This window comes from Cyanistes caeruleus, unplaced genomic scaffold, assembly GCF_971803275.1.
Source record: "Cyanistes caeruleus unplaced genomic scaffold, bCyaCae1.hap1.1 HAP1_SCAFFOLD_241, whole genome shotgun sequence".
Classification (NCBI taxonomy): Eukaryota; Metazoa; Chordata; class Aves; order Passeriformes; family Paridae; genus Cyanistes; species Cyanistes caeruleus.
Window position 1 is genome coordinate 70,804 of NW_028256023.1, and position 18,197 is coordinate 89,000.

At 52.6% G+C, this 18,197-nt stretch overlaps 1 protein-coding gene across 2 annotated transcripts; it reads left to right on the forward strand.

Moving 5' to 3' along the window:
• Positions 1–10,308: 10,308 nt before the first annotated feature.
• LOC147645523 (uncharacterized) lies at positions 10,309–16,937 on the forward strand. Of its 2 annotated transcripts, XM_086874519.1 has the most exons (13): positions 10,309–10,527; positions 10,885–10,956; positions 11,046–11,117; positions 11,205–11,270; positions 11,721–11,828; positions 12,457–12,528; positions 12,617–12,688; positions 12,776–12,874; positions 13,326–13,433; positions 13,719–13,790; positions 14,414–14,491; positions 15,527–15,692; positions 16,215–16,937. In XM_086874519.1, the coding sequence occupies exons 1-13, from the start codon at positions 10,431–10,433 to the stop codon at positions 16,411–16,413; spliced, it is 1,281 nt and encodes a 426-aa protein (XP_086730645.1). In that variant the 5' UTR covers positions 10,309–10,430; the 3' UTR covers positions 16,414–16,937. The 2 variants fall into 2 exon arrangements, with proteins under 2 accessions (XP_086730645.1, XP_086730646.1); XM_086874520.1 differs by lacking the exon at positions 13,719–13,790.
• The last annotated feature ends 1,260 nt before the right edge of the window (positions 16,938–18,197 follow it).

The following is an 18,197-nucleotide window of genomic DNA, read 5'->3' on the forward strand; positions in this document are numbered from 1 at the left end:
TGAATATGTACAAGCATACAGTATATAAGTTTAGTTTGAATTGCTTTGTTTTATATGTGAGGTAGGGTGAGAAGTCCTCCCCATAACCCGTTCAGTTTTGCTAGTGCTTTAATCATTCTTAATTATTGGCAAGCTATATTCATATCTATATATCTATATATCTATATATCTATCTGTATGATATATATATATATATCTGTATGTGTGGGTGTGTGTGCATATACGTGTGTGTGTATATATATATATATATATGAATATATTCACTAAATTGTACTCTTTTGCTAAATTGTATTCCTTTACATCAAATTGCTATTCAATCCACTAAATTGTACTCTTTTATTTAATTGTTTTCTTGTATTCAATTCACTAAATTGTATCATTTTTTTTTCTTATTATTAAACTGCTGTTAACCCAATAGACCTAGTCGTCCAAATTTCAATTTCATTTATGACACTGCCCTTGGGTGAGTTACATCCACAGCGAGAGGGAGGAGGAGATGATCCCACCCATGGCTGCTGCTGGGTCCAGACATTTGGTGAGATAAAGCTGAGCCAGAGCTTCAGCATCTCTCCCAAAATCACAGAATCACAGAATGCCTTGTCTTGGAAGAGACCTTAAAGTTCATCTCATTCCACCACTTGCCATGGGCAGGGACACCTTCCACTATCCCAGGCTGCTCCAAGCCCCGTCCAACCTGGCCTTGGACACTTCCAGGGATCCAGGGGCAGCCATGGATTCTCTGGGCAAGCTCTGATCTCTGCCCAGGTGAGCAGGGTCAGGACCCAAGGGAGCAGCTGGAGCTGGGCCAGAGCAGGGCTGGGGATCAGCAAAAGCTTCTTCCCCCACAGGGGGCTGGGGCACTGCCCAGGCTCCCCAGGGAATGGGCACGGCCCCGAGGCTGCTGCAGCTCCAGGAGCCTTTGGCCAGCGCTGCCAGGGATGCACAGGCTGCAATTGTTGGGGTGTCTGTGCAGGGCCGGGGGCTGCACTCCATGATCCCAATGGGTCCCAGATCCCAGCTCAGCCCCTTGTGCAACTCTCACCCTTTGGCTCAGCCTTTGTGTCCCCTGGAGGTGCTGGCAGAGCTGATGGGGTGGGGCAGGAGCGGGGCAGCCCCGGTGTTCCCCTGGCAGTGACACCACAGCCGGGCCAGCAGCCCCGGTGTTCCCCTGGCAGTGACACCACAGCCATGGCAGCCCCAGCGTTCCCCTGGCAGTGACACCACAGCCAGGGCAGCCCCAGTGTTCCCTCCCTGGAGATGCTCCAAGGGGAGCGTCCAGAGCTGCATCCAGTCAGTGGAACTGAGCGGCCACTGAGCACCCCCAGCCTGGGCTGCTGTGGATTCCTCTGCAGACAGCTCAGGGAAGGTCCCCTTGGCCACCCACACAGTGCCACAGACAAGTGTCACACACAGTTACAGAGCTCTGCACAGAGCTGACAGCAGGAATCAATTAAAAAAAAAATTAAAAAATTAAAACCACCAAAAAAAACAAGAAAAAGAGGACTCCTCCCAGCAGATCCTTTCCATCCTTCAGTTTTCACGTCTGCATGTGCACAAGACCTGGGGCTGCAAAAAATGAGGCTTCATTGGCACATTTGCAGGAAAAGCAGGTTTAGGGCAGGTTATCAGCAGAACTGTTCTCAGCTGGGTGAAAAAGGCCCCTTTGGCAGCCGCAGGGCCATTGAAAATGCAGACCCTCAGGCCATGGGGGAGAAAAGGGCTCTGAATTCCCCTCCCTTGACACACAAACCCTGCTCCCAAGCTGCTCCCCACACAGGATTCTACTGGAAGACTGTGGAAAGCTGAGAGTTGACTTTGGCTTCTCCATGTTCCGTGTCCTAAAGCTGCCTGGCAGAAGAAATTTAGGGTCAACTGGCACAATCCCTCCTGGCCCAGGGCACAGCCCCAGGAAGGTCTTTGCTCCTCGCTCGGCCCTCCCTGAGGAGGCTGGCAGGGCTTGCAGTTTTATGGCATTTGTCCTTGCTGCCCCTCATGTCCCACTACCCCACAAAGAGCCCCGAGCCACCCGTGAGGGACAGGCCCTGCTGGGCCAGGCCTGGGCTCAGGGCTTGGCCTTTCTGCTTCCTCCAACCCAACCAGGGCTGGCTCAGCATTGCAGTTCCCTGTGCTGTGCCCCAGGCTCGCTTGGCCCCTGCTGGAAAGGGACCTGAGGTACCTCGATCCCCTTGGGCAGTGCATGGGAGAAAACAACTAGCTTCCCAGGAGGGGGGAAACAAACTTTTACTTGCAAAATTTAGAGAATGAAGTACTTGGGAAATCATAAAGTGACATGGAATTACAGTAAAGCACTTCACAGAGCACTGACTAAGCAAACTCTAATCCATCCAACTTCAAATTATACAGATTTGGAGAAAAGGAATTCAAGAGAAGAGAGAAGGACAGAGATCCACAGTCAGCCTTGGATCCAGCGCCATCTCAGCTGCTGTGAGCTCCGGGGCTGTGGCACATGTCAGTGTCTGTAAGAGACGCTTTCGGGGTGTGGACGTTCCGGGACACGGCAGAGACCTCTATAATCGAGTTAGATGTCAGTAGTTTATTTCAGGGCGTGGGAGAGAGAGAGAACCTGCTAGGAGCCAGCAGATGAAGCTCAAAGCAGGCTCAGAGGGAACAACACAAAAGGGAGTAAAATATGAATACATGAGTTCAAGACTTAAGATAGCTAAGAAAGAGAGTAACAGAACAGAAGTGAGAGAGCTGGGAAAAGAGCATAAAGAAGAGAAGTAAAAAGAGCAGGAAAAAGAGCATAGAAAAAGTGAGGCAAGAGAGACAAGAGAGCGTAGCAAGAGAGCGAGCTCTCCTTTACAGTTGCTTATATAACCTATACATTGAATATTTTATTCCTTCACTAACCAATCTTTCTAAGTATACTAATACAGTAACATTTGTGTGTGACCTGTAGAAATCGCTGCTTTTGCATATTTTTAGTTATCTCAGGGTCCTTCAGACCTTTCCTTATAAGGCTGGGAAGAGGGGTCTTAGCTTAGTTTTACTGGGGGAAAGAATGTGTTCTGGCATACCAGACCGGCTTCTTTGAATTATTCTAACTGTTCTTTCATTTGTATTTCTTCCTTAGCCTTTCTGGCTAAGGAGTCATGTTTATAATTTCTTTCTAATTCTACCTTCCCAACAAGTGTCACACCCGTGTCACAGCCTCACTTGCTGTGGTTCCTCTCCCAGGTGGGGTTTTTGGGGTGCCAGGGGCTTGGCAGCCACTTTGGGGCTGGAGCAGAGGCTGCAGTGGCTGGGCTAGGGCAGAGACTGCACCACCCATTCAGAACTTGTTCTGCCCCCCAAACACACACTGGAGATGTCTGGCACCATTCATCATTTCTCTGCTCTCCAGCACCAAGGCAACGCACTCTGGCTGCAGCTCTGAGCTCATGCCCATGGCAACTACCCCTGACAATGGGGCTCCATGGAGCTGCTCTCAGGAACCCCCCAAGAGCTGGGGAGTGCCCCAGAACTGCCTCAGAAATGTGGGATACCCCAAAATCTCTTCAGGAATGTGGAATATCCAAAAACTCACTCAGTAATGGACACGCCCTCCCTTCATCATTCCCAAACTTTGGCTGTCTCATTGCAGACCCCACCCCACATCCCCAATCCCAACCCCAACACATCCCATCCCTGCTGGACATCAAGACCCCCTTCCCAAGCCTGATTTCCCCCATTTCACACCTCCCAAACTCCATCACACCTATCCTGCCCCACCCAATGCCCATGTCACACCCCTGATCTGCATCCCACTTCACCCAATCCCCTTCCAACCCCATTCCACCTGATGCCTTCAGAAGGCTGACCTAGAACAGAGGCTAGACAGAGTTAAGAATAAAGTTTATTAAAAGGTCTTAAAGGATACACCTTAGGCAGTACAAGAGCCTGCCCAGGGCTACACCCCAAATGGACCAAAAATGGTCAAAAAAACCCAAAAACAAACAACTCATCACGAGGTCTCACATTTTTGTAAGTTGAGGTCCATCTGCATATTTGGGTTCATGGTCCAATTATAGCTTCAGATGATGAAGTCCTGTCCTTGTTTTCTCTCTTCAGTCCACCCTTGTTTATGCTTTTGAGCCTGCAACTTGTAATGATTGTCCTGGATATCAAGCTAGAAAAGGAATTGTTTTGTCTACCTACTCTGTGAAGAGAGCTCACCAACACTTAATATGAAGTTCAAAACTACAAACCTAGACAGTGCAAAATATGAAAAACATGAAAGCTAAAACTTAAGGCATCACACCCGGAGGGGTTGTGGAATCCAATAGTTTTGAGTGGCACTGTGCAGTTTTCAGTGGCATTGAGTGGTTTTGAGGTGACAGATAAAACTCTCGTTGCTTTGAGTGCCAAAAAATGGAGAAAACTCCACCAAATAGCTCCACAACCCCCAAGTATTTCCCTGAATACCAGATTACCTTGAAGCACTAGTAAAATGTGAGGCTCTAGATGCCTTTGATGAATTTATAGACTTTTACCCCAATTTTGTCTGTTTTAAAGGGATAAAGATGAATCAAAAGATAATCGGAACAAAACAAAAGGACCACCAGCCCAGTGTGTTCCCAACACAGATCACTGGGAACATGGGTCATCAGGGCTCTGCCCAACGTGGGTCCTCCCATGGGGGATGGAGCTGGAGCAGCATATGAAGCTCTTCCTGCACTTGGGGCACTCGCAGGGCTTCCCTTAGTGGTGCCTCTGTTGGTGTCTGGTCAAGTTAGAGCTCTGGGGGAAGCTCTTCCCACACTGGGGACACTTGTAGAGCCTCTCCCGCTGTGGCTGCGCCAGTGGGAGATAAGGTGGGAGTTTCGCTTGAAGCCCTTCCCGCAGTCAGGGCAGCGGAAGGGCCTCTCCTCTGTGTGAATCCGCTGGTGCATGAGGAGAGTGGAGCTGATGCGAAACCTCTCCCCACACTGGAGACATTCATAGGGCCTCTCCCCAGTGTGGATCATCTGGTGAATGGTCAGTTGGGACCTCTGGCTGAAGGTCATCCCACATTCCCCACACTCATAGGGCCGTTCCCCAGTGTGGGTCCTCTGGTGGATGGTCAGGTAGGAGCTGTTTCTGAAACTCTTCCCACACTGGGGACACTCGTAGGGCCTCTCCCCAGTGTGGATCCGCTGGTGCCTGACAAGGGTGGAATTGTGCTTGAAGCCCTCCCCACAGTCGGGGCAGTGGAAAGGTCTCTCCTCTGTATGAATCCGCTGGTGCACGAGGAGATGAGAGCTCCTCTGAAACCTCTTCCCACACTCAGGACACTCGTAGGGCCTCTCCCCAGTGTGGATGCGCTGGTGACGGATGAATTCGGAGTTGCAGCTGAAGCCCTTCCCACATTTCTCACACTCATAGGCCCATTCCCCAGTGTGGATCATCTGATGGTGGATCAGTTTGCTGCTCCGGCTGAAGCTCTTCCCACACTCCAAGCACTTGTAGCGCTTCTGCCCTTTGTGAAGCTGCTCATGGACCACCAGCTCAGAGCCCCGGCTGGATCTCCGGCCGCCTTCCTGGCACAGGGTGGGTCTTTCCTCCTCAGAGCACCCTGGGATAGGTTTGGAGCCCCTCCTGCGGGATCTCTGGGGCTTTTCCTCCCCATTGGATTCCTGCGCTGTGGAGCTGCTCAAATCAGCCTCTTCCACGAGGTTCTGCCATGGGGATTTGTCCTCCCTGGTCTCCATCCTCAGCTCCTTGTCTGGGGGAGGAAGGACAAGGAGAGGATGGGATTTGCCTCCGTGCCAGATGGAAGGGGAAGGAGATCCCCCCCAGTGCATCCCCGGCAGGACGGTGTCAGCAGCGGGGTTGTCCTGCAGATGGGGGCCAGGCTGAGCTGGGAGATGGAGCAGGAGAGAGGGAAAGGGGCAGTGACTTCCTCCTCACGTGCTTGGGTGTTCTGGGGCATCTTCCTCTTCCTCACAGCCTCCTTCTCCATCCAGACAAGGTCTGGGATTGGGAAATCCTGGTATGGGTAAAACAGGGGAAGAGTACATTGACTTTGAATGTCTCTCGGTCCAAGACCATCTCTAGAAGTCACCGGTCATCTGGGGCCCATAAAAACCTCCCAGACACCAAAATTCAGCCCTGAAATTGCCACCCAGGAGTTCCCCATCTCTGGTCTCTCCCCTTTGGTGTTCAGAGGTTCCTCCCTGTCTCAACTGCTGGGGGTTACACTTGCACTCAGGTTCCCCTGTCTGCTCAGTCCCTGCCCTTTTCAGGCTATTGGGAGTGCCAGGAATCCAAAAAGTTTCCCCTGTTTCCATCTCCTCATTTAGGGATGATGGGGCTTTTTCGATTCCCATGGCCCCTTCTCCCCTGATGCTCTGCTTTGGAGTGCAGGGGGTCCAAGGATTCCCCCCTGCTCCTCTCCAGGCTGTTGAGGGTCCTGTGAATTTGTGGTTCCTTCTCCTTTCTATGATCTTCCTTTGTCCCTCCTCTTCCATCCCTCCCTCTCCTCCCCCAGGAGCAGTGACAACCTCAGTGACCCATTCCCAAACCCCTCACAGCCCACGGCAGGAGCGGGGATGGAGCTGGGACAGGTCGGGATGGGCACGTGGGGCTCTCCGCTGCTCCCACCCGCTGGGAGATTGGGAAAATTGGGGGCAGCAGATCCAACCTGGGGCTGCCTGGGGACCCTGGCTGGGGACTGCCAACCCTTGAGGCTCCTCTGGGAAGATGCGGGAGGGGGGAACACAGAGAGGGCTGGGGGATCCCAGGAGTGGCAGCACTGGCAGGGACTGATTTGTACTGGGATCATCCTGGGATCATCCTGGCAGTGGCTGAGATTGCACTGGCTGTGTACTGACATCATACTGGGATGATACTGGGAGCAGCTGGGACCATGCCAGGAGAGACTGCGATCACACTGAGGGAGACAGATCTTACTGGGATCATACTGGGATGATACTGGCAGTGAGTAGGAGGCTGCAGGGGACAATTGAGACCAGGTTGGGGGCAAATGTGATATACTGGGAGTGAATGGGATCGTGCTGAGGCTGACTGGGAGAGTTGAGAGCAAATGGGATCATGCTGGAAGGAACTGGGAGAAACTGGGAATATGCCCTGCGCTCCCCAGAACCCCAGTATCGCCCCCCATATGTCCCATAAGTGTGCCCCAAACCCTCCAAGATCCCCGAGTGTTCACTCAGCACCCGTTCAGGACCCTCCAAAGCGTCCCTGGATCCCTGAATGCTCCCAACCCCACAGATGCCCCTTCCAGACACGGCTGGGAATTCATCTCCCATCATCCCAGAACACGGTTCCACGCCCAAACCTCCTGCCGTGTCCCCTGCCCAAAAGGGCCCAGTTAGAGCTCCCCAGGTTCCCCCCAAGTGCTCACGAGCCGTATACATTCGCCCCGAGGACCTGCAGCCACGGCTCGGACGCAGAAGGGCTCTCCAAGTGCTTCCCCACACCGCCAAACGCGCCTTCCGAGCCACTTCCGAAACTACAGCTCCCATCATGCTCCGCGGCGCCCATGGAACGCTATTTCTGCCATGACTCCATCTCCCGTCATGCCCCGCGCCCCACCGGAACCACTGGAGATGCGCCTATAACTCCCGTGATGCTCCGCGGCCCCATTAAACCGTATTATACCGGCGCCTACAACTCCCATCATCCCCCGCGGCCCATAGATTCCTTATTACAGCCCCCCAAGTGCTAGCCCAGACCCCGAAGTGTCCCCAGATTCCCCTCCCTGACTTCCAAGTGCCCCCCTGGATGCCCAAGTGCTCCCCCAGACCCCGAATTGTCCCACAGAATCCCTAAGTGCCCACCTGGCTCCCCCAAGTGTCCTCCAGACCACCAAGTTCTCTCTAAATTCCCTCCCCAGACCCAAAACTGCCCCAATTGTTCCTCAGAAAAGTTTCCATGGACCCCAAAGTGGTCCCTTTTACCCAGTCTGATAAAATGATTTAAAAATATGATCAAAGGACTAAAAATAGGTGTAATTAGCATAAAGAGGGATAAATAGTGATCAATTAATTAATGAAGGGAATTGTGGTACTTTGACCAAGGAATGATAATGTTTTTAGTTGCTAAAAATGTATCAATTCTTTCATATAAATATAAAAATTAGGTTCTAAAAATACAGAACAATATTATTATAAAATAATAAAATTTTATTTTTATTAATTAATTAGATTTTAATGATAAAGAAAAATTATAAAGAGAAATGTTATCAATGTTTTGGGATGTCAGTCCCAGGTGGGCCATGTCAGACATGCTGAGGCTTGGGGTGAGGAGCAGGTTGTCCAAACAGGGGAAGCTCACGAGGGATTCATTCTTCTCTGTGAGCAGACTGCCTAAGGAGACATTCAGCATCAGGATTGTAAAGAGTAAATCTTGACCTCCTGATCAGTACACAAAGATGTTTTACAGTTTGAACAGTAGGATGTTGTCACCATAAGGTGCCTTCTTTGTCAATATAGCTCATATTGCATCATGTTTTTTAAATACCAATGTTGTTGTACCAGCTTTCTTTGCTAAAATATTGTTATAAATGAAATTAGAATTTTGACAACTAGGTTCCTTGGCTTAATGGCAGTTTAATTAAAAATGAATACAATTTACCAAACTGAATAGTAATGTGGAATAAAAGAATGCAGTTTAGTAAAATAATACAGTTTAATAAAAAAATAAAATTTATATATATAATCTACTAGTAATTAAGTATGATTAAAGTATTAGCAATACCCACCAGGGTACGGAGGCTTCCCACCCTGCCTCACCTTCAAAACAAAGCACTTCAAGCTAAACTCATATACTGTATGCTTATACATATTCATTAATGTTTCCTATAAGTTTCCTCCTATTTCCGATTTTTCTGACTTAACATCACTTTTCTTCATGGCACATGCCTCACTTGTTGCAATGGGGTCTTCAGTCTTCTTTTGGTGGTCTTTTGGTGAAGGCTTCTCTTCTTCCTCATTGTCCTTTGGATAACCTTACAGGTTTGCATGTGCGTACTAAGCCTTGTGTTATGTTAGTCTACTAATTAGCCTTATGTTTACTAATCTTTAGGCCCAATGCCTAAATTGGTTCTAATTTTGGTCCATCTCAAGGCCATTTTGGTCTTGAGACACCATTTATCTTCTAAACTACATCCTGTACCTTAATTTTGACATGTAACATCTGCACAGGGGTACATCTGCTTCGTAACACTGATTCTTGATTGTTTCTAATCATAACTTTAATAACAGTTATAATTTAGTTAGCACGAACCAATTCCATTTATTACAACTGTAAATACTCCTTATATCCTTTTTTATTGGTTTCCATGCTAACGGCCTTGCTTTCTTCCTTGCTATGGATAAACTTGTATTTTCTCTATTTCTTCTTTTGCTAACTCAATTCTTTGGCCTGCAGACCAGTTGCTAAGCCCATCCACATTCACCTCTTAGTCTTCAGAGGGAAACTTTGAGCACAGTGAGAATCTCCCAGTGTGCAAGAGGGTCCCTGTGTGCCAGCTGCAGCTGGGGCCTCAGCCATCTCCTCTCTCAACAGGTTCCCCTCTGCAGCTTCACAGGAAAGGCCAAACACCTCAGTCAGGGACACCTGCACCACACATTTCACATCTCCATGCCCATATGTGATGTCCCTGTCACAGCTGCATTACCAGCTTGCTGCTGTGCAGATGCTGCCACCACCCAAAGCAAGGCCCTGTGTCCCTGAAGGGACCTGCCCTGCTCTGTGGCATGGACTGAAGGTGGGTCCCTCCTGCCAGGGCAGGGCCTGACACAGCTCTTCTGTTCCAATAAAGAGATGGAGCTGTCACCCCAGTGTCTGGCTGGTACCACCAGCAAAGCCCACACAGCACCAGCCCTGGCTGAGCTCCATGTCCAGGAGCAGGCAGGGCTGACCACGGTGTGGGCAGGCAGGAGCCAGGCAGGGGCTGCTGTGACCAGCGGCAGGGCACTGAGGGGCTGGGGGAGTCTGTGTTGAGTGTCCCTGGGCTGAGGGCACATTTCCTTCAGCGGCATCACCTGGGCCTGGACCTCCTCCAGTGCCATGCCCAGGAAAAGAGGCAACCATCAAGAGCATCTCCTGGGACAGAACATGACCAGCAATGTCAGCAGGCAAAACCAAGGTTTTGTTTAGCAATGACCCTTTGATGAAGTCAAAGATTTACAATCAGTCCAGTACAGATTGGAGTACAGATGGGAGTACACTCAGGGGGTACAGCCAAGGCCATGAGGTCACAGCAGTCTCTGGGGTGACAGCAGGCTGAGGTGACAGCAGGCTCTGAGGTCACAGAGGTCCCAGAGCCCCGTGGTTGCACAGCACCATAAGGACCGAGCAGTCAGTCCTTGACCACGACTGTTGTGGCAGCAGCAGCGGCGGCAGCAGCGGTGCTGACATTGGGACAGCGGTGTCAGGACAGTGGTGGCAGCAAGAGCTGCAGGACTGGCAGTGGGCAAGGCACCATGGCCTTTGCTCTGCGCCTCTTCCTCCTGCTCCTCCTGGCAGTGGCCCTGCCTGACAGGGCTGCCCAGGCTGCTCCGTGGCGAGCACGGCGAGCAGGTGAGCCCAGGGCCTGGCTTCCCTTTCCTGACACAGCACTTCCTTCTCCCTGGGAAGCGTTGGGGATGGTTTTCCCCCAGGGCTTAAGGGAGGGCTTCCTCTGTGCGTGGGAGAGAGTCCCCAGAGCCCCTGGGCTGGTCCCGCTGCCCCACCAGGGATGTTGCATGGGGCCTGCAAAGAGGGTGGAGAGTGACCAGAGCCAGCCCAGAGCTCTCCAGGCCCCTCTGCAGCTTTGGCCATGTCCACTGACATCTGGCTGCCACGGCCTTTCCCAACCCCCTTGCAGTGCCCAGTTCCCTAAAGCAGAAGGGGATCCCAGCACACCATGGAATGGTTCTGATCTGTGCTTCCTTCCAGATGAGGGTGGTAGGAAGGCTCTTCCAGCAGCTTGGCTTCATGAAGATTTTCTGCCTCTGGAGCCCCATGCAGGTATATTCTCACTGTCCCAACAAGAAATAATCATTGACCACCTTGTCATGAACCAGGTGACAGAAGCTTCTGTGGCTGTTGAGTTACAGGTGTGTCTGCATCAAGGACATTTCAAGCTCCTTTTCTGGTTGCTGCACACAAGCCCAGCTCCCATCACAGGGGTGAGTGGTGTGTCCCTGCTGATCCCCCAGGCTGAGCCCTGGTTCTGTGGGATCCATTCATCTGAAATGGAAATACTTTTTGTTAAGGTTCTCCTAGAGGGAGGAATAAACCCACAGAAGACAAGATGCTGAGTGAACTGGATAGACGCCATGGTGGGTCCAAGTCCCTCAGCCTTCTCCTGAGACTCAGCAGCCAGGGGCTTTCTCTGCACATCTGGACACGCCGTTCCTGGCACAGCAGGAAGGGATCCATGGCAGCTTCACTGCCCCCTGCTGCTTTCATGTCCTGCAGGGCTGTTTCCCAGCCTGGCCTGGCTACAGCTTCTCCCCAGCCTCTGCAGGAAGGCATTTGGCATCAGCTGACAGGGAGCCCAAACTGCAGCACAGGCCATGCAAAGCCAGAGATCCCTTGCAATTTCCCAGTCTTGGGGTAGATGTGGAATGGCGGCTCTTTGGAGGTGGGAGGGCCCTGGCATGGCTCCAAAGTTTTGATGGCTTCCTGAACCTTATTCATGACTTGGACAAGTATTGCCTTTTGAAGATGCCACCCTCCTGTTGGGGAACAGCCCCACCTGATCCAGCTGTGGCTCTTCTTTTCTCCAGAGATGAACCCAAAGGCTGTGCTGAAGGCAGCGTTTCCCGGAGGAAGCAGTGGCTCATGGGCAGCCTCTGCTGCAGGAAGGGAGGCCATGCCAGGCACAGTCCCAGGAGGTAATTGCTGTGCCCCTGGGCCTGAGCCCTGCTGAGGCTTGAGCTGCCATCTCTGTTGCTTGGCTGTGTGAGCACAGTGCAGAGGAATTATCCTGAGCAGGCTCAGGGCACTCGGCTACTGAGCAGTTCTGCTGAGGTCCCTCCATGGGAGACACATCCCAAAACCTGGCAGCGGCTTCAAGGAATGCCCATGGTGGGGAAAGGGCTGAGGGGAGGGTAAAGCTCCAGTGTGCCCTGAGAGGGCCTGGCTCTGTCCCCTTGGGCTGGGGGAGCTGTCCCAGCTGAAGGACGGAGGGCAGGAGAGAGGGCAGGACGGACGTAGGGATGTCTGTGGCACTGAATGCTGCAGTTTGGCCCAGGGCTTAATGGTTTTTTCTGTGGTAGGGAGAGCCCCTGGGCCCTGGGCTGGTTCTGCTGCCCCACCAGGGATGTTGCACAGGGACTGCAAAGAAGGTGGAGAGTGACCAGAGCCAGCCCAGAGCTCTCCAGGCCCCTCTGCAGCTTTGGCCATGTCCACTGACATCTGGCTGCCACGGCCTTTCCCAACCCCCTTGCAGTACCCAGTTCCCTAAGGCAGAAGGGGGTCCCAGCAGACAATGGAATGGTTCTGATCTGTGCTCCCTTCCAGATGAGGGTGGTAGGAAGTCTCCTCCAGCAGCTTGGCTTCATGAAGATTTTCTGTCTCTGGAGCCCCATGCAGGTATGTTCTCACTGTCCCAACAAGAAATAATCATTGACAACCTGTCACAAACCAGGTGACAGAAGCTTCTGTGGCTGTTGAGTTACAGGTGTGTCTGCATCAAGGACATTTCAAGCTCCTTTTCTGGTTGCTGCACACAAGCCCAGCTCCCATCACAGGGGTGAGTGGTGTGTCCCTGCTGATCCCACAGGCTGAGCCCTGGTTCTGTGGGATCCATTCATCTGAAATGGAAATATTTTCTGTTAAGGTTCTCCTAGAGGGAGGAACAAACCTACAGAGGATAGTAAGTCCCTGGAGACATCCAAACACATGGATAAGATGTTGAATGAACTGGAGAGACGCCATAGTGAGTCCATGTCCCTCAGCCTTCTCTTGTGACTCAGCAGCTGGGGGCTTTCTCTTCACATCTGGACATGCTATGGCTGGCACAGCAGGAAGGCATCCATGTCAGCCTCGCTGTCCCACTGCTGCTTTCACGGCCTACAGGGCTGTTTCCCAGCCTGGCCTGGCTGCAGCTTCTCCCCAGTCCCTGCAGGAAGGCATTTGGCATCAGCTGACAGGGAACCCAAACTGCAGCACAGGCCATGCACAGCCAGAGATCCCTTGCAATTTCCCGGTCTTGGGCTAGATCAGGTGTAGGGGCTGTTTGGAGGAGGGAGGGCCCTGGCCAGCCCCAATAAGCTGGCCTTTCTCCTGATCCTTAACCATGACTTTAACAAATATTGCCACTTGAACATGCCACCTCCTCAATGGGGAATGGTTCTATCTGATCCAGCTGTGGCTCTTCCTTCCTCCAGAGATGAACCCAAAGGCTGTGCTGAAGGTGCCATTTCCCGGAGGAAGCAGTGGCTCATGGGCAGCCTCTGCTGCAGGAAGGGAGGCCATGCCGGGCACAGCCCCAGGAGGTAATTGCTGTGCCTCTGGGCCTGAGCCCTGCTGAGGCTTGAGCTGTAAATCTCTGCTGCTTGGCTGTGCCTGCCTTTCAGGGATTTTGCACAGAGCATGGAAAAGGTGTTGAGAATGTCCAGAGCCAGTCCAGAGCTTTCGTTAGGCCCCTCTGCAGCTTTGGCCATGTCCATTGACATCTGGCTCCCACGGCCTTACGTGACCTCCTTGCAGTGCCCAGTTCCCTAAGGCAGAAAGCGATCCCAGCACACCATGGAATGGTTCTGATCTGTGCTCCCTTCTAGATTGGGATGGTGACATGGAGCATCTGGAACTGCTGGTAAATGGTGGTTTGAAGACCTTGCCAGATGCTGGAGGCAAGTTCTCAATGTCCCTTTCCGCACAGAACAATCCGTGTCAAGGTGGCAAAAGCTCACTCATGTGCCATTTCCTTCAAGAGTCTGAAGGCTGATGGATTCTGGAAACCTTGCCCTGCTCCCTTCTGGAGCCCTGAGTGATCCCACAGCATTGCTGTCAGTGGGAGGAAGGAGCATTTAGCTGTCAATCCTCTTCCTGTGTGCAATGCCAATGTCTCCTTCCGTGTGCTCTGTACAGCCACGGAGAAGAGCAGAGAGGGAAGGGCTGGGCCCAGGGCTGTGCCCTGGGGCTCTGCCTTGTGTGGCTCCTTTCTGGCCCCAGGGAACCTGAGATGCTCCTGCTCCAGCTGCCAAGCCCTGGCCCTGCTTGAGGCTCAGTTCAGAGCTGCTGGCAGCTCCAGGGAGTCCTTTCTCCCCTGACTGCCATGCAAGGGGCTCCTTCCATCCCACTGTGGGCCCACTGCAGGCATGTGGTCCCCCTGCCCTTGCTACTGAGTTGAAGGCAGAGATGAGGAAGTGCCTTGGAGGGCAGCAGTCACCCAGGTGCACTCACTGCCACTCTAGCCTGAAGAAGAATCTTCAGCAGTGTCACGGGAGTTGTTCTGTCCTGACTTTCTTTGCAGATGAACCTGATGATGAAGATGATCTGGATTCCCAATCCATATCAGTTACTGAGCCTGATGATGAGGAAGATTCTGAGGGTAGGTCAAGGCCTTTCCCCCTGGGAGAGCCGCCAGCTCAGAGCCCAAGGCTCGGCCAGGGTGGCATTGCTGCAGGTGCCAGGACAGAGCTGTGCACGTGTGTGCCCTTGTCCTGCGTGATCCTCTCACTGCTCCTGTGGCTCAGTGCTGCCTGTGCAGCAGAGATGAGAGAAGCTTCTGTGGCTGTTGAGTTACAGGTGTGTCTGCAGGGAGGACTTTCCCAGCTCCTGAGCTAAATTCTGCAAGCAAGCCCAGCTCCCATCGCTGGGGTGTGTGGTGCCTCTCTGCTGATCCCACAGGCTGAGCACTGGTTCTGTGGGATCCATTCCTGGGAAATGGAAATATTTTATATTATGGTCCCCTGAGAAAGAAGAACAAACCTATAGGAGATAGTAATGTAGCAATGGGGGAACTCCAATACCTGGACATAATCCTGAATGATCTGGAGGGATGCCATGGTGGGTCCATGTCCCTCAGCCTCCTCCTGACACTCAGCAGTCGGGGGCTTTCTCTGCACATCTGGACACGCCGTGCCCAGCACAGCAGGAAGGAATCCATGGCAGCCTTGCTGCCCCACTGCTGCTTTCACGGCCTACAGGGCTGTTTCCCAGCCTGGCCTGGCTGCAGCTTCTCCCCAGCCTCTGCAGGAAGGCATTTGGCATCAGCTGACAGGGAGCCCAAACTGCAGCATGGGCCACACACACCTTGAGATCCCTTGAAAATTTCCAGTCTCAGGCTAGTTCAGGTTTAGGGTCTGTTTGGAAGAGGGGTGGCCCTGGAGCATTTCCAAAACCTTAGGCACTTTCCTGATCCTTATCCATGTCTTTGACAAGTATTGCCTGGAGAAGACCAGCACAGCACAGAGAAATTGGGTCATTCGAGCTCAGGGGGTTGAGCAGTCTTGTGCCAAGGGGTGGCAAGGTGCCTGCAGGCCCCAGCTCTGGGGGAAACAGAGAACGTCCTGGCTGTATCCAGCGTGCTGCCAGCTCAGCAGTGGAGCACAGCACAGGCTCACGCTGCCCATTGCTCCCACAGATGCAGCTGGCACCACCGCACATGCTCAGAAGATCTGGGAAAGCATGAGAAGAGTTTTCTACCAGGGAACAGATGGTTTGATTAAGTTAATGGCCATTGTGGCTGGTGGAGCAGTTTTCCTGATGATGTGCTGTGCCGGAATCTGGTATTGCTGGAAGGGAAAACGGTGAGTGTTTTGCAATCTCGGCCTCAAACAGCTTCTTGAAAGGCTGCTCATAGTCAGGAAACATTCCCAGTGAGGCTGCTGTGCACTTGTGGGTAGGCCTTGGTTGCCCAAATAACTCTGCTGAGAGTTCTGCTGCTGCCCAGGCCTTTCATTGGCCTCTTAATTGCTGGGCCTTGTCCTGGGGAGCCCGCTGGGGCTGCAGCCAGTGCTGGCTCCCACTGAGGCTGCCTGGCCAAGAGCAGCCCCAGGAGCAGCAGGCAGAGGCAAAGCAAGGTGGGCAGGAGAAAGAGCGGGGACAAGATTGCCCTTGAAAGGCAGAGGTGCTCTGGGGCCCGCTCCTGGCCAGGGACCCTGCCCAGAGCCATCCCCTGCTTGCTTGGGGCCTTGAGGGGCAGCTGTCCAGCTGGGCCAAGCTGTGCCAGCAGCTCCAGCCGTGCTGGGGAGCCTTGGCCGCTCTGGGCCCTGCTGTTCAGGAGGGTCCCTGAGTGCCAGCAGTAGCTCAGCCACCTCCTCTCTCCACAGGAGCACCTCTGCAGCTTCAGAAGAGCAGCCAAAGATTCCAGTGTCTGAGAAGCTGACCTGTTATCCTCGCTCTCCACATCTCTCCCCATCTGCTGTGCTGCAGCTGCATCCCCGTCTTGAGGGCATCCCAAGACGCACACCTCCCAAGCGAGACCCTCTGCCCCTGAGCCCCCTGGCCCTGTTCCCTGGCCAGGACTGAAATTGGGCAGCCCCTGTCCACCAGAGTGTTGCCGCCTGTTAGTTTGCCTTCATTAAGTATGTTTGTTCACCTTCGTTGAGTTTAGAGTTGGTTTGCCCCAGTTACTCCCCACTATCCCGATATAGTTTGTTCCCAGTTGCCTGTCATTGTAAACCTCTCCCCTCTTTCCAGATTGTTCCCCATCCATCACTTTGGTCCTACCCCCAAGTCCTATCAATCTATGTACACCACACCTTTTGTTCTGGTTCCTTCCCTGCTCATCATCCCTTACTCGATGCCCTATTGGTTGTATAGCTATCCTCCCTCCCCCAAGTCCCTACCATTGGATTTGTGTAGTGTAACCCCTTCCCACAACACCTCCCCTGCTGCCACATTATTGGTTGTTGTATGAGCCGCCCACAGGCTTTAAAACCTGGCACACAGAGGTGCCCAGGGTCTCGGCTCGGACTTTCTCCTCGAGATCCCAGCCCTGTCCCTCATCGCCTTCTCCCTGCACCTGCTGGAATAAACTTGTTCCTGGGAAATTGGAGGACTCCGAGCACTCTCTCTCCCTTTACTTCACCTCGTGTCGCCCTGCATACTATAGAGCCCAAGCCCAAAGGAGCTCTAGAGGATCCAGGTCGAGCCACACAGTGCTCACCTGGTTCCCCACTCCTGCTGCTGACGCTTGGCACAAGCTAGCCGGGGCGTGAAGGGCCGAGCAGGCAGCGACACCAGAGCAGGGGTTGGCCCATGTTTTTTGTTCAAATAAAGAGATGGAGCTGTCACCTCAGTGTCTGGCTGGTACCACCAGCAAAGCCCACACGGCACCAGCCCCGGCTGAGCTCCATGTCCAGGAGCAGGCAGGGCTGACCATGGTGTGGGCAGGCAGGAGCCAGGCAGGGGCTGCTGTGACCAGCGGTGGGGCCCCGAGGCGCTGGGGGAACCCGTGCTGAGCATCCCTGGGCTGTGAGGGCACATTTCCTTCAGTGGCATCACCTGGGCCTGCACCTCATGAGGCACACAGGGAAAATTTGGGCTCTCTCCTAAGGTGTGCAGGGATTCCCCATGAGGAGTGCAGTGGAGTTAAATTGAGAGGGTTTTTTACTCTTCTCAGCACAGCAAAGGGGACAGTCTTGGCCGAGGTTTTGCAGAGCTGGGAGGAAGCCTCTTGTGAGCCCTGGGGCCTGCCCTGTGGGCACAGCGGGCAGGTGGAGCCCATCCCTTGAGGCCAGTCCGGGCTGCTCGGGCCAGGCTGGGCCGGGTGAGCCGGGCCATTCTCGGGGGCACAGGAGGCACCCAGGGCTATAACTGGGGCTGTGGTTTTTCAGCTTGAAGGGAGGCTGGCTCTGGTGATTCAGAGGGCACAGCTTAGATCCCAGTTACCTTTGTAAACCTGCTGGGGAAGTGTTGAGGGCAGAGAGTTCCAACCCTTCTCACTGGGAAGCTGGGCTGATGCTGTGGGGTTTTTTAATTTTTGCCCTCTAAATTTGTGTCCTGGCAGAGGATTAAGTTTGCTTGCTCTCAGTAAGCCCCTTTTCTTCTTGGTGCTGTTGTAAATGAAATTAAAATCAGACAACAAGATCTATTGAATTAACAGCAATTAAATAACAAGGGAAAAAATTATACAACTTAGTGAATTGAATACAAGGATGCAATATAATAAAATAATACTATTTAGTGGATTGAATAGAAATTTAGTATAAAAGGAAAACAATTCAGTAAAAGAGTACAATTTAGTGAATATCTTCATATATATATATATGTATATGTGAATATAATTTGCTAGTAATTGAGTATGATTA